The following is a 15,720-nucleotide window of genomic DNA, read 5'->3' as shown; positions in this document are numbered from 1 at the left end:
GTTTACCTGCTGGGGAAAAAGAAGAAAGGAAGGGGGAAAATCACAGAATCAATGAGGTTGGAAGAGCCCTCTGGGATCATCGAGTCCAACCGTTGCCCTGACACCACCATGTCAACTAGACCATGGCACTAAGTGCCTTGTCCAGTCTTTCTTAAACCCCTCCAGAGATGGTGACTCCACCACCTCCCTGGGCAGCCCCTTCCCATGGCTAATGACCCTTGCTGAGAAGAAATGCTTCCTCATGTCCAACCTGAACCTCCCCTGGTGAAGCTTGAGGCTGTGTCCTCTTGTCCTATCGCTAGTTGCCTGGGAGAAGAGGCCGACTCCCACTGCGCTACAACCTCCCTTCAGGTAGTTGTAGGCTGCACTAAGGTCACCTCTGAGCCTCCTCTTCTCCAGGCTAAACACCCCCAGCTCCCTCAGCCGTTCCTCGGAGGTCAGACCCTCCGGACCCTTCACCAGCTTGGTCGCCCTCCTCTGGACTCGCTCCAACACCTCAACATCTCTCTTGAAGTGCGGGGCCCACAACTGGACACAGGATTCAAGGTGTGGCCTCACCAGTGCCGAGTACAGAGGGACGATCACTTCCCTCTGTGTCTCGAGGCAAGAGATTTCATCTCAGCTTCCCTGCCCGTGAAACAGGGATAACCCATGCTGGCTTTCCTCCTGAGGAAGGGAGAGGAGCATTCAAAAGGTTTTACACCTCCCGGATGCGAGTTGTTTTATATATCCTAGCTCTTGACCTGCTTCCCAGCCTTTTTGCAGTTGAAAACAAAGTCGTTACCATAATTATATACTGAAAAATTTTTATTTGAAGTGGATAATCTCATAGTGTAATTTTCTGAGCTGGCTTTTCCAGTGAGATGTCTGTGCAGGATAGCGAGATTTTTGTTTCCTCTTTTACACAGCTCACTCAGTGCTCTTATATTTTATATTTTTCCAAACGAAGATGTAATTTCTATGTTCGAAAAATCCTAACTCATCCTCTTCAACTGTCTTTCTATCACAAGCAGTCTATTGCTTGTAATCACACGGCCATCAGGAGGGAAACTCCTACCTGAGGCATGTGCTGACATGCAGCTTTCCAGCTTCATGGGTAGAACGGAGCAGGCTCAGGGAGTGAGTGAGCAAACCCAGACGGTTTGTGGAGTGAAGATGTCAAACGTGAGTTTACCAAACTTTTGGAAACAAATGTTAGTGTTGAGAATGATGCTCCTGAAATTCTCGTTTCTTGAGCAATTCTTGAGCAAAAAATTAGCGATTGCTCGTACAGTATTTTTTCCTGCAGTTTCAAACAGGTTATCTGAGAGGCTACAGACAGGTTAAAATGTGTTTTCTGATAAACATAATGCTAATAGAAGGCTCTGGGGAGACCTTCTAGCACCTTCCAGTACCTGAAGGGGCTACAGGAAAGCTGGAGAGGGGCTTTTGACAAGGGCATGGAGTGACAGGACGAGGGGGAACGGTTTTAAACTGAAAGAGGGGAGATTGAGATGAGATATTGGGAAGAAATTCTTGACTGTGAGGGTGGTGAGACCCTGGCCCAGGTTGCCCAGAGAAGCTGTGGCTGCCCCCTCCCTGGCAGTGTTCAAGGCCAGGTTGGATGGGGCTTGGAGCAACCTGGTCTGGTGGAAGGTGTCCCTGCCCATGGCAGGGGGTTGGAACTAGATGGTCTTTAAGGTCCTTCCCAACCCAAACCATTCTGTGATTCTAATAGCAGCTGGTGGTCCTGCATCCAGTATTTCCAAGATGCTACTCGGACAACGTAAGATATGTCTCCCAGGGTAGATGTTTCACACCAGCTTGCTTCAGTTTCTAGTCCTCATGTTCCAGCACAGTATTGCCACGTTTATAAGTAAATTCTCTGGGAGATAATTTACATCAGGCTACTTAAAATTATTTTTTTTTAATTAGTACAAATTTTATCATTAGAGTTTGCTGTTGTTTGTAACCTGAGTTCTGGACCTCAGTTCCTTTTTGTATCCCGTTCATTAGGATTAGGATCCTCTTGATGCTTTTTTCACTGTTCACTGTCAGCAGAGCTTGTGCTCGCACCTCCCACTAACTGTGCCATGGCTTGGCCTAAAATCCTTAAATATTCCTGTGTGGTGTTACATACGCTTGTGGCTTTAGATTTGGGAATTGACTATAATTTTAGAAGTTAGACAAAAAAAGTGAAGATGTCACAGAATCACAGAATCAGTCAGGTTGGAAGAGCCCTCTGGGATCATCGAGTCCAACCATTGCCCTGACACCACCATGTCAACTAGACCAGGGCACTAAGTGCCATGGCCAGTCCTTTCTTAAACCCCTCCAGAGATGGTGACTCCACCACCTCCCTGGGCAGCCCCTTCCAATGGCTAATGACCCTTGCTGAGAAGAAATGCTTCCTAATGTCCAACCTGACCCTCCCCTGGCGAAGCTGGAGGCTGTGTCCTCTTGTCCTATCACTAGTTGCCTGGGAGAAGAGGCCGACTCCCACTTCACTACAACCTCCCTTCAGGTAGTTGATCCCGTGGATCCCTGTACCTTATGTCCTAGATCCTGGCGTTCATTTGCACTTCTCATCCGCATTTTCACTTCAACTGATAAACTGAATTCAAGCTTTGGGCCTCCAGTTGGCCATGGGAGGGTTAGGAAATCTCTCTGGATCTTCTCCATCCCAACGCAGCCATGAAGCAGTAGGATTTCATAGAGCGTGTAGGTTTCAAGATGGGAATTGCTGTATCTAACCAGTTGATAGCATTGCAGAAACAAACCCATCTTCACGTTATTGCTAGTGAGGGAGGCGGTGGCTCTACTCTAGAGAAATGAAGACACTGAATTAAACGATGTGGCCAAACTCTTAGAAAATGACTTGTTGGTAACCAAGCGTAGTACTTAAAACATTGTAAACGCGCCGTCTCTTTTGTCATTGTTTCCAGCTGAGAGAAGAAAAACTACAAGAAGAAAAAGCTTCTGAGGATCTGATTCACAAGTTCATTCTAGATGACGTGGACGCAGGAAAAAGAAAAATGGAAGAACAGCAGAAAAAAGATGAAACTTTAGTGCTTAAAGTGAACCAAGAGTGTGTAAGTAAGCCTGTGCTTATTTCCTATCCACATCATAGACAATGACTGGTAGGTGAAATGCTGCTAAGAGTCGGTCCTGGAACAAGAAGTAGATTTCTTAAGATCTTGACTAGCTGAGTATCTCCTGTTCCTGCCCGTTGGAACTGGGAGCTTTCATCCTTTGACATAGGGAGCTATTGATTGAGCTCCTTGTAGCCCTTGAAGGCTATGAGCTACCAGGTCATAAAGATCCATGTTAACAAGAACTGTCTTCTAAGGTTTGTTATGACTAGAGATGTTCTCCTAGAGGTATCTGTCCCCTCTTTTACCCCCTGTTCTCGCGACTGAAGGTGCAGCTCAGTTAAATCTGGAGAGGTAACCGCTCTGCTCTGTGTATCCCTGGTCTTCAGGCACACGTGCATTTCCATGAACGTATCTCCACGAAGCTTCTCCAGTGTCGGCGTACGATGCTGTAGTCCAACAGATTGTTCATGCTGAGTTTTGCCTATTTCTCATTTCAGGAAATGCTCTTAACATTTAAAGACTGATGTGTGGGGACTGAATAACATCCCGTAGTACTTTTCTTGTAGGATTTCCTCACATTTCTTTGATTTGGGTGTAATGAGAACGGGGGCTTTTGAAATCTTTAATATCTTTGCAAGAAAGAGATTTATTTTCCAAGTGATTCTCTTTGTTGTACGTGTCAGCTAACTCTTCCTTGATTGACTTCAGTTTCCTGAACGTCTCTCGGATTCAGAGAATGAAGAACCATTCCAGGGCAAGCAAACTCATCGGTCGGCTTTTGTTTCCAAGACCAGCGCCTACTCCTTTGCTTTCCTTTCAGGGTAAGATGCTGAGACTTTATTCAAGCTGATTAATGTCCGTTACAGATGTTCTTTTGACTGTTGTTCTAAACGTACCTGAGATGCTTTAAATTTAATTAAAATGGTTGTTCCGATCCAAACTAAGTAATATTTTTTCTAGAATTTTAGAACAGACTAATTGGTAGAATGTAACGACTGGCTGATTACCTCCTACCTGTTGTAAAATCCTGGGGGTTAGCGAAGTTAGTGTTTGTCCCATGAAGCAGAAAAACCATTGCCTGTAGATTTAAATGACAGAAATCATTCGTGATGAACTCAGGAGTGCTGGATCCTTCGCCAGCACAGATGCTAAGAGAGAGCATCAGCCCCAAACAGCTTATCAGTGAAAGCTGTTGCATGATGTAGTGGAAGCAGCTGAGTAACTATGTGTGTTTTGACCTGAGGAGCACACAGAATCACAGAATCAATCAGGTTGGAAGAGCCCTCTGGGACCATCGAGTCCAACCATTGCCCTGACACCACCATGTCAACTAGACCAGGGCACTAAGTGCCATGTCCAGTCTTTTCTTAAACCCCTCCAGAGATGGTGGCTCCACCACCTCCCTGGGCAGCCCCTTCCAATGGCTAATGACCCTTGCTGAGAAGAAATGCTTCCTAATGTCCAACCTGAACCTCCCCTGGTGAAGCTTGAGGCTGTGTCCTCTTGTCCTATCGCTAGTTGCCTGGGAGAAGAGGCCGACTCCCACTCCACTACAACCTCCCTTCAGGTAGTTGTAGACTGCACTAAGGTCACCTCGGAGCCTCCTCTTCTCCAGGCTAAACAACCCCAGCTCCCTCAGCTGTTCCTTGTAGGTAAGACCCTTCAGACCCTTCACCAGCTTGGTCGCCCTCCTCTGGACTCACTCCAACTCCTCAGCCCCAAACAGCTTATCAGTGAAAGCTGTTGCATGATGTAGTGGAAGCAGCTGAGTAACTGTGTGTGTTTTGACCTGAGAAGCACACAGAATCACAGAATCACAGAATCACAGAATCAATCAGGTTGGAAGAGCCCTCTGGGACCATCGAGTCCAACCATTGCCCTGACACCACCATGTCAACTAGACCATGGCACTAAGTGCCATGTCCAGTCTTTTCTTAAACCCCTCCAGAGATGGTGACCCCACCACCTCCCTGGGCAGCCCCTGCCAATGGCTAATGACCCTTGCTGAGAAGAAAACAGAGGTTTCCACAGCATCATCATTAGCTCTGACCTCAATTAGTTACACGCCGGAGGTGGAGGTGTCAGTGTGTTTAGTGCGGAGGCCTGGAACACAGACCAGGACTTTGCTGCACATCCAAAATTCCCAGATCCCTTTACCCCGAGGGTGTAGGAGGCATCTTACGGCCAGCTGCTGCCAGGGCTGTCGGGCTGGTTGTTCCTCGGGTCAGGAATAATCTGCTGTTTTCACACATCTGCTTTTCAGGAACTTAACCGCCAAGGTGGAAAGGAGTCGGAGCTGCAATGACACCATTCAGGAGAGATCAAAGAGCAGGCAGAGATCAGCCCCAGCCAACAAAACAAAGGTACTGGCTGCGTCTGGAAACGTAGGGTTTCTGTGTGTAAACGTACTTATCTGAGGTTACACAGCGCCGCTAATCTGGAGATATAAAATACCGTGTTTGTGGCGCTGCTGGTGCTGTGTTATCGCCACGGGGCCAATCGCTTCCTTGCGGCTCACAATAAAAACCTGCTCGGTTAGAAATTACTAAGCAGCAAAGTAGACAGCTGACAGAGTTGTTTGTTAGTGTTGAAGGATAATTGGAAGTTGGAAGGGTGCTCATCATGCTTTTGTTTTGTAATTAATTTTCTTTTCAAGGCTGAATCCACAGACGATTAAAGAAAAAGCTTTTAGAAGTTTAGAAAAACATCTTCTCTTTTTCCCCCTTTCCTGCTCTTTCTAAAGCTGTTTAAACAGAGCAAAACTCATTGTTCTCCTGATGTTTATAGAATCACAGAATGGTTTGGGTTGGAAGGGACCTTAAAACCCATCTAGTTCTAACCCCCTGCTACGGGCAGGGACACCTTCCACCAGACCAGGTTGCTCCAAGCCCCATCCAACCTGGCCTTGAACACTGCCAGGGAGGGGGCAGCCACAGCTTCTCTGGGCAACCTGGGCCAGCGTCTCACCACCCTCACAGCCAAGAATTTCTTCCTAAGATCTCATCTCAATCTCCCCTCTTTCAGTTTAAAACCGTTCCCCCTTGTCCTGTCACTCCATGCCCTTGTAAAAAGTCCCTCTCCAGCTTTCCTGTAGCCCCTTCAGGTACTGGAAGGTGCTAGAAGGTCTCCCTGGAGCCTTCTCTTCTCCAGGCTGAACAGCCCCAACTCTCTCAGCCTGTCTCCAGAGCAGAGGGGCTCCAGCCCTCTGAGCATCTCCGTGGCCTCCTCTGGACTCGCTCCAACAGCTCCGTGTCCTTCTTGTGTTGGGGGCCCCAGAGCTGGACGCAGCACTGCAGGGGGGGTCTCCCGAGAGCGGAGCAGAGGGGCAGAATCCCCTCCCTCGCCCTGCTGGCCACGCTGCTTTTCATGCTGGGATATTTTCTGTTGCACTTCCACCCTACAGGAAGAGCTGCCCTGGCCTCGCTTCCCCTCGCATCCAGCACACCGAGTGAATTGACCGTATCTGTTACCCTGTGCAACAGGCCAAAGTTTTCAGTGCTGCAGTGCTTCAAAATGAGCGGTGACCACGAAGCACCGCTGAAGATCTGAGCTGGAGGTTTTTCAGGCTCTTCCAGCAGTAATCACTGGGTACCGCCCAGTCCTTGGAGATGACCTTTGCAAACACCTTTCCTTGCGCCGTGCCTGGTGGCACCACTGACCCCTCTGTTTGGCCCTGCCAGCAGAAGCAAATTTTGCACGCTCGCTCTTGTGCTAATCTCATGTCTCCGGGGCCGTACTCTGCCTCCTCTCTGATGTGCCTCCCTGGCCCTTGGAATCCTGGTGGCTGGCAGCAGGAGCTTAAATCATGAGAGCTGTGAGTGCGAATGTTGTGTTCAGTTTTGGGCCCCTCACTCCAAGAAAGACCTTGAGGTGCTGGAGTGAGTCCAGAGAAGGTCAACGGAGGTGGTGAAGGGTCTGGAGCACAAGTGTGATGAGGAGCGGCTGAGGGACCTGGGGGTGTTTAGTGTGGAGAAAAGGAGGCTGAGGGGAGACCTTCTCGCTCTCTACAAGTGCCTCAAAGGAGGGTGTAGCGAGGTGGGGTCGGTCTCTTCTCCCAGGTAACAAGCGATAGGACGAGAGGAAATGGCCTCAAGTTGTGCCAGGGGAGGTTTAGATTGGAGATCAGGGACAATGTCTTCATGGAAAGGGTTGTCAAGCACTGGCACAGGCTGCCCAGGGCAGTGGTGGAGTCCCCATCCCTGGAGGGATTTAAAAGCCGTGTAGATGTGGTGCTGAGGGCCATGGGTTAGTGGTGGCCTTGGCAGTGCTGGGTTAACGGTTGGACTTGATGATCTTAAAGGTCCTTTCCAACCAAAATGATTCTGTGATTCTAAGATGACAAGAAATGCTGGTCTTAAGCTCTGCTAGAGGCTGTCTCAGGCAGTGTCCGGTGCGGTGGCCGCAGTGTGGTCTGGGACCATTCATCAAGGTTGTTCCACCACTCTGCCTCAGGCACATCAACACCGTTTCTCATGACATTTTGCAGCGCAGTGTGTTAAACCTGGACCAAGTATTTATTCTTTCTCACCTATGGCTTGGTAGGGAGCAAAAAACCCTTTGGAGATCATTTTCCTTGAAGAGTGTGGCTTCCTTCCACCATGGTGGTGTTTCTTGGCTTCTCCTTGTCTTGCCTTGCTTCAAGCATTTTGTTATCGGAGTGGTTGCCATTGTGGCAAGAACAGCTCTTAAACTGAAATAAATTTGAGACCCAGATCGTGCTGGACTCCGGTGTCCCCTGGTTATGTAATGCCCAGGGAGGTGGTGTAGTTGCCCAGGGAGGTGGTGGAGTCACCATATCTGGAGGGGTTTAAGAAAATCCTGGACATGGCACTTAGTGCCGTGGTCTAGTTGACATGGTGGTGTCAGGGCAATGGTTGGACTCGATGATCCCAGAGGGCTCTTCCAACCTGACTGATTCTGTGATTGGCCATGAAAGGTGCTGTGACCACCAGAGGCTGCCACGGCTATTCCAGCTCTCCAGCTGGTCTGCTGCAGGAGCTGAGCGTGGTAGCCACACGTTCTCCTGTCCTCCTGCATGCTTGATCTGTATTCTTCTCAATGACAATCATTTTGAGCTGTGGTGCCTTGCCTTGCAGGTGCCACCCATCACCAGCACGCCGACGCCGCTGGTTGGAGTTTTGTCGTCCACCCAAAACAACCGCTGCCTCTCCGCCCCAGACCTGACGGCAGAGAAACGCCCGGTTCTCAACCCCGTTTCGTCCCTCTCGGCCCTGCACAAGCCGGAGCGATCCATCAGCCCCGAGAGCAACGACAGCATCTCGGAAGAGCTCAACCACTTCAAGCCGATCGTCTGCTCCCCGTGTACTCCTCCAAAGAGGCTTCCTGACGGCAGAGTCCTGAGCCCTCTCATCATAAAGTCCACCCCGAGAAACCTGAACCGGAGCCTGCAGAAGCCGACCACCTACGAGGCCAGTCCTAGGATACTGAAAAAATGGGAGCAGATATTTCAGGAGCGCCAGATCAAAAAGACTCTCTCTAAAGCGACCCTTACGTCCTTGGCTTCGGAGCCCGGGGAAGACGTTACCGTTCCTGACGTCACCAACTCCAGCACTTGCACTAAAGAGCAGCCACAAATGCAGGACGATCACCTTCCACCTGACACAACAGGAGACCCTCACCCCGAGCTGGATTTCTTCCCTTCCATCAGTGAAACGAAGCTGGGAAGAGGGAGTGAGAAGAACAGAGATTCACAAGCCTTAACGATAGACGACAACGCTGCTGAACCAGATGCGAGATCGAACGTCGCCTCCCTAAACACACGAGTGGCTGAAGCCCCCGACCTCAAAGCGAACGCGCTCATGGACAAATCCTGTCTTAGTCTTGGCCCAAAAATGCTGAGCAGAAGACTCATGGGCGTCAGCGCGTCGCTGCCTGACAACAGCGCGCTAGGAGTCCCCGTCAAGCCAGCGGGCAAAAAGCAGCTGAAATACCTGAACAACAGCGAGTTGATCAACGTGCAGAACAGCACCTGCAACTCCGTCGAGAACATCATCGGGGAACAGCCCCCGTCGCTGAGACGGGGCCGGAAAAGACGCTGTAAAACGAAGCACTTGGAGCACAACGGCTCCGTCAAAAGACTGAGGCACGCGGCGGGGGAGGTGGGGTTGCCTCCGGAGGATCGCTTGGTACGGGAGATGGAGCAGAAGCTCCAGCAAGAGGAGGAGGACAGGAGGTTGGCCCTGCATCTGCAGCGCATTTTCGACAGCGAGAATAGGACAGTGGAGAGGCGGAAAGTCAGAGTCGATCGGTATCTGCTGCGGTCGAAGAGCACGTTGGGTGCTAAGTAGCGCTGGTGGACGATGTTGCCTTTCTAGAGGACAATGAGGTTTATCAGATTATCTTAGAGGAAAACTATTTTTTGTCATACTTCCACCCACACAATGGTTTTCTCATTTTGGTGGTAAGACATTTGTAGGTCCAGTTCAGAGAGAAGCCAGAGTCCTTTCAGGTTAAGAAAAAAAAAAGAGAGAATGAGGAAAAAAAAACCTCCAGCCTTTCTGGTCAGTTGGTCTGAAAGAAGCGTCTGTCGTCCCCATGAATACACTGCAACGCCTCTACGTGCAGTCGGTGGCGTTTGGGTACCCCAGATAGGAGGGTTCTGTGAGCAGCAAATGAGGTACGGGATAAGGACCTCGTCTGTTCCTTGCCTGGCCGCTTCAATATGCCAAGAGAAATCAGAGCTCTACTTGCAGAGGGGAAAGTGGCTTTTTCTGTCCTAGAAAGAGTCACAGAATCCCAGAATCAATGAGGTTGGAAGAGCCCTCTGGGATCATCGAGTCCAACCATTGCCCTGACACCACCATGGCAACTAGACCAGGGCACTAAGGGCCATGTCCAGTCTTTTCTTAAACCCCTCCAGAGATGGTGACTCCACCACCTCCCTGGGCAGCCCCTTCCAATGGCTAATGACCCTTGCTGAGAAGAAATGCTTCCTCATGGCCAACCTGAACCTCCCCTGGCCAAGCTTGAGGCTGTGTCCTCTTGTCCTATCGCTGGTTGCCTGGGAGAAGAGGCCGACTCCCACTGCGCTACAACCTCCCTTCAGGTAGTTGTAGACTGCACTAAGGTCACCTCTGAGCCTCCTCTTCTCCAGGCAGCTTTTCTCCCAGTCCCTGCCTCTTCGGAGGCAAGAGGGTTTCGTGTTCTTCCCACTAACATTGAAATCTAGAAAGGGAAATGCTGGCCAGGTGATTTCGGGAAGGACGTTTTCCCCGCTGACACGTACCCTGCAGCTTCTTGCTCAGTTAAGAGCTCTCTCAGCACACCTAAGACCTGTTCTTACATGTCCAAGAGCGGCCCGAGGAGGCATCCCGAGGTACCTGACGCATCGCTGTCCTCTCCCAGGCACCCAACGGGTTGGCGGTAGAGCTGGGACGGGAGCCCAGCCCTCCCGGCCTGTGGGCACACGGATGCTCGGCGTGATGCAAGCCTGCCCTGCCCCTGCTCCGAGCTAGCTGTCTTCACGTTCAAACCACTAAGAAAGCTCAGGTGAACGATGCACTAACAATTTCCACTTCAAGGCATGAAGGCGGGCATGGACCAGAGCAAGCTGGGAGCCTGGGTTTGGTGGAGCGTGTGTTCTCTACCCAGATGTGGCCTTCAGTGGCAGCCCATCCTCCAGGCTCTTCATGTTTCTAACGTTCTTCCCCATCATCCATTAGCAGCACAATAATTTCATTGATTATTTCCAGTAATCAGGCTCAAAACCATCAGCTCAGCTTGATCCTTGAAAGCTGCCTTGCAGAGTATTCACTGGGGACCCTCGGTGCCCGCAGGGACCTTCATCCAGGGCGGAGGGGCTGCGGCGGTAACGATCTTGCTGACCCGTGTGCCAGGTGACGAGGGGTATTTTCAGGATGTAACTGAAGGACAGTGCTGGGGCAAACTTGCCATCACCCGTGGAGTGAAGGGAGGAGGGCCGATGCGTTTAAACAGATGGAGCTGATCGAAGAGAATGGTCGTTGCCAAATTTCTCCTCTTTAAAAAATGGTTGAATTTCTCCCTCTATCTTAAACGGTTAAAAAAACCCCCGAGAACTGGTTTTCTTTTTCTCTCCCAGCATACTTGCATAACTGCAAGGACCCTGGCGGGTTTTTTTCCTAATTGAACTGGATTTTTTTTTAAAAAAAAAAAAAGAAATCGTATATTTTAATGGATAAAATTTATATATTTTAAATACTATATTTCAACAGATTGACACTTTCCTGTTGAGAAATCCTATAGCAATGATTCCGTAATATATATATCTATCTCTGTATCTCCTTAACACACAAACTACTGGAGGTTTAAAGTCGGACCTAGGGCCAGCTAGACCCTGCTCTGCCTCCCCGCTGCGGCCCGTGGGCGATGGCTTTCTGTGCCCTCTCCCGTGCCGCAGCCTCGTTAGGTGCTGATTGAAGCAGGAGCTTTCGACCCAAACCGAATCCTGCTCCTGTAACCCAGCTGTGAATTGGAAAGAAATTAAGTAATTAATTAGAACCTTGACTGGAGCTAGAAGAGCGGCGCAGAGAGAAGTAGCGATCACAGAATCACAGAATCGATGAGGTTGGAAGAGCCCTCTGGGCTCATCGAGTCCAACCATTGCCCTGACACCACCATGGCAACTAGACCAGGGCACTAAGTGCCATGTCCAGGCTTTTCTTAAACCCCTCCAGAGATGGTGACTCCACCACCTCCCTGGGCAGCCCCTTCCAATGGCTAATGACCCTTTCTGAAAAGAAATTCTTCCTAATGTCCAACCTGAACCTCCTCTGGCGAAGCTTGAGGCTGTGTCCTCTTGACCCTTTACGGTGAAATAAGCTCAGGAGGGAAACCCACAGCTTTTACTCCGAATTCACGCCATTTTTTCCCCAGCATTTTGAGCTAAAGCTGCACTTCCCGAGTGCATCGAGAGTTATAATTATTTTCACAGGCCCCCTTCTCCCTGCCCCTTCCCCGTGGTTAATCCTTTGAGCCCGAGTCACACTTCCCTAAACAGTTTCCTTCTTTCTCGCAGCGCTTCTGCGAGTTTCACAGAATCAATCAATCACAGAATCAATCAATGAGGTTGGAAGAGCCCTCTGGGCTCATCGAGTCCAACCATTGCCCTCACACCACCATGTCAACTAGACCATGGCACTAAGTGCCATGTCTAGTCTTAAACAGACAGACTTTCATCCAGACGTGGGCTGCCGGGCGCTCTCTGAGCGAGCCTACACCCCAAAAAACTCGATTTACACGCTGAATGTATCCTCTTTTGCCCTCTTCAAATAGATTTCAGAGCCCCACGCACCAGGCTAGTGTCTTAAATCTTCTTTTTAAAACATTACAGAAATATTTAGGGGGTTTTGTGTGTTAATTTCCTCTTTTAAATCGGAGCTGGACGGAAGCGCGGGTGAGCTAGAGCTTGTCCCCAGCCAAAAATAAAAGCTTGATGGGACCCCTCACGCCTCCAGCTTCCCAAACCTCGCCTTCACTGGGCAGTCAACTCTCCCCAAAACAGAGTCCACGTCCTGGCAGCGCTGCTCAGCTCCTTCAGCATCACACGTGGTCTGTTGCGTCCACATTGAAGGAGACCTTTGGACGTGGCGTCGCAATCACGTCATGGAAGGGTTGCGGTCGCAACAGCTTTCAGTAAAGCGTCAGGGTGGGATCGATGTTTTCTCCTGAGGTTTGTGCACCCACAGGTTTTTAATCTGATGAAGCTGCTGGCTGCATTTCTGCCTTCGCTTCTGCATCTCGTTGCTTAAGGACTGGGGAAAACATGGGCCATTTTCCAGCCTAGACCTTCTCACCTTCTTCCTGAGCTAGCAAGAGCATGACTGCCCTCGGCTGAAATCCGCCCGAGGCGGTGTTGGGTTCGAGACCGGAGGCGATGTGGAACTAGGATGAATGTTTTATTGATGTAACACTCTGTAAGTTTGTGTAAGTTTGCACAAAAAAAAAATCATTGTATATAGTTACACTTTAAAAGAGCAGGAATTCCCAGCCTCCACCCTTAAAGGTGGGTATGACGCTACCTTTGCTGCAAATAATGCCAGCTGAGAAGTAAAATACCTCTTGCTGAATGGTGGATGCAGCATAAGACCTGCAGAATCACAGAATCAATCAGGTTGGAAGAGGCCTCTGGGCTCATCGAGTCCAACCATTGCCCTGACACCACCATGGCAACTAGACCATGGTTCTAAGTGCCATGTCCAGGCTTTTCTTAAACCCCTCCAGAGATGGTGACTCCACCACCTCCCTGGGCAGCCCCTTCCAATGGCTAACGACCCTTGCTGAGAAGAAATGCTTCCTAATGTCCAACCTGACCCTCCCCTGGCCAAGCTTGAGGCTGTGTCCTCTTGTCCTATCGCTGGTTGCCTGGGAGAAGAGGGTCTAAGATGAAACCGAGTATTTACTGTGTCCAGTTGTCGGCCCCGCACTTCAAGAAAGATGTTGAAGTGTTGGAGCGAGTCCTGAGGAGGGTGACCAAGCTGGTGAAGGGTCTGGAGGGTCTGACCTATGAGGAACGGCTGAGGGAGCTGGGGGTGTTTAGCCTGGAGAAGAGGAGGCTCAGAGGTGACCTTAGTGCAGTCTACAACTACCTGAAGGGAGGTTGTAGTGAAGTGGGAGTCGGCCTCTTCTCCCAGGCAACTAGCGATAGGACAAGAGGACACAGCCTCAAGCTTGGCCAGGGGAGGTTCAGGTTGGACATTAGGAAGCATTTCTTCTCAGCAAGGGTCATTAGCCATTGGAAGGGGCTGCCCAGGGAGGTGGTGGAGTCCCCATCTCTGGAGGGGTTTAAGAAAAGACTGGACATGGCACTTAGTGCCCTGGTCTAGTTGCCATGGTGGTGTCAGGGCAATGGTTGGACTCGATGAGCCCAGAGGGCTCTTCCAACCTCATTGATTCTGTGATTCCGTGATTTATTTACACTTACATGAAAGTCATTTCTAACCCTCCTCCTTTCTGCAGCCACCTTCTCTCCGGGATGAAGGCAGTCCTTGTGGGCTGTGGGACAGCATGGGTGTGCGAGCATCCTCCCAACATGTGAAGCTGTCTTCTCTTGCGAGAAGAAAAACAGGTCATGAGATTGCACTGCAGGGTAATGCTGGAGGGGCTGGGATTGGTTTGACGGCCAAAGGACCGTGTCTGCCAAAGATGCCACCGACTCTGGAAAGTTGCTTTCTGACTCTCCGGAGTTCTCTGCCCAGGAAAAGCCACAGAATCACAGAATCAATCAGGTTGGAAGAGCCCTTTGGGCTCATCGAGTCCAACCATTGCCCTGACACCACCATGGCAACTAGACCAGGGTACTAAGTGCCATGTCCAGTCTTTTCTTAAACCCCTCCAGAGATGGTGACTCCACCACCTCCCTGGGCAGCCCCTTCCAAACGGGCCGTAGGGAAAGGTCCATGTTTGGAGTCAGTGAGATCAGATAAATGAAGGACAAGTGCCAAAAGAAGGGATCATGGCAGATGAATGTATAATGTTGTTCTCTAGTGTCAGTATTTCTCTTCAGACGCTCTTGTACATGCAGTGCACAGTAGTCATGAAGCGTAGCTTGAACAAGAACTTCTTTGTATTTTTCTCCACGAAAGCAAAGGGGGAGGTTGAAGCCTTAAAGACTATCACCACTGATTGTAAAACCAAGCCTTTAGCAACGCTCGAGACCCCTGGGCTCCGCCTGGACCCTCCGACAGCCCTGGGCCATCTCCCAGTTATCCAGCAAAAGGTTGACAAGGAGTTTGGCCAATGCGTGGGGGAAAGCATTGGAGGAAACCCCATCCCCTCTCGCCTGTTGGGGGACCCAAGACAAAAACTTAACGCCTGTTGGACGCGACGGTCTCGCGTGGTGGGATGTCCCCATGGATGGCAGCTGGGTGCAACTGGGACGCGATGCCGGCTTGAACTCCAGCGTGGAAGCTGGGATGATCCCCACGTGTCAGACACAAACCTTGCTCTTCCCCGTGTCTAAAACCCCGCGACGCAGCAGCTCTAGAATTAGCTCTTCACTATGCAAACAGCAAAACCTTCAGCTCGGTGCAGAGGGGGTTTGTACGCCTGGTTTCCTTGGTGTTTACTGTCAAACTTTAAAACAAATCTAGATGTTGCTACATTTTTTTTCCAATAATGCTTTAAATCGTTGTGCTTTCACATTCTCAACTCACCAGCGGAGCACCGGGGTGGTAAAAGACTTTTAACGGGTCGTTTTGGGTCTCAGCTGAACCAACGTGGCTTCATCTGAATGTTTTCAAAAGCGATGGATGTTCCTGAAGGACTCTTGACTTGCATGTGTAAAATGTGTGGGTGAAATGACATGCAGGCGGCTGTCATGTTGTGGCTTCTGTTATTTGGACCAGAGTAAATCCTGCTTGTGAAAAATTGTCACAAACCAGAAATATGCCAACTGTGTACAAATGACGTGTACATTTTAACAGCGACGAGGACTTTTTAGCTGCGGGACAAAGGGCGACGTTAAAACAGAATAAAAACAGGTTCTGACAGTGAATTACGTGTTTCTGATGAAGTTGTTGGGCTCAGAAACAAGCAGGATCCTACTGCTGCCTGTCCCCAACGGGTTACAGTTACTCCTGGCTGAGTGAGGGTGTTGAGTAGTGGTTTTCAGGGGGAAAAAAAGCGGTAAAGGTGAGTATAATGACAT

At 50.0% G+C, this 15,720-nt stretch overlaps 1 protein-coding gene across 1 annotated transcript in view; it reads left to right on the top strand.

The window, feature by feature from the left end:
- Positions 1 to 9,927, top strand: part of RNF169 (ring finger protein 169) — a 28,034-nt gene extending 18,107 nt beyond the window's left edge. Inside the window, exons 3-6 of the mRNA XM_068419001.1 lie at positions 2,925 to 3,071; positions 3,783 to 3,895; positions 5,338 to 5,437; positions 8,171 to 9,927. Of these exons, the coding sequence (XP_068275102.1) occupies positions 2,925 to 3,071; positions 3,783 to 3,895; positions 5,338 to 5,437; positions 8,171 to 9,382 (1,572 nt within the window). The 3' untranslated portion in view covers positions 9,383 to 9,927. The remainder of the gene's footprint in view (positions 1 to 2,924; positions 3,072 to 3,782; positions 3,896 to 5,337; positions 5,438 to 8,170) is intronic.
- The last annotated feature ends 5,793 nt before the right edge of the window (positions 9,928 to 15,720 follow it).

The sequence above is a fragment of the Nyctibius grandis genome, chromosome 2, assembly GCF_013368605.1.
Source record: "Nyctibius grandis isolate bNycGra1 chromosome 2, bNycGra1.pri, whole genome shotgun sequence".
NCBI lineage: Eukaryota > Metazoa > Chordata > Aves > Nyctibiiformes > Nyctibiidae > Nyctibius > Nyctibius grandis.
Note: the sequence above shows the minus strand (reverse complement) of the source record. Positions and strands in the feature narration are given on the sequence as shown.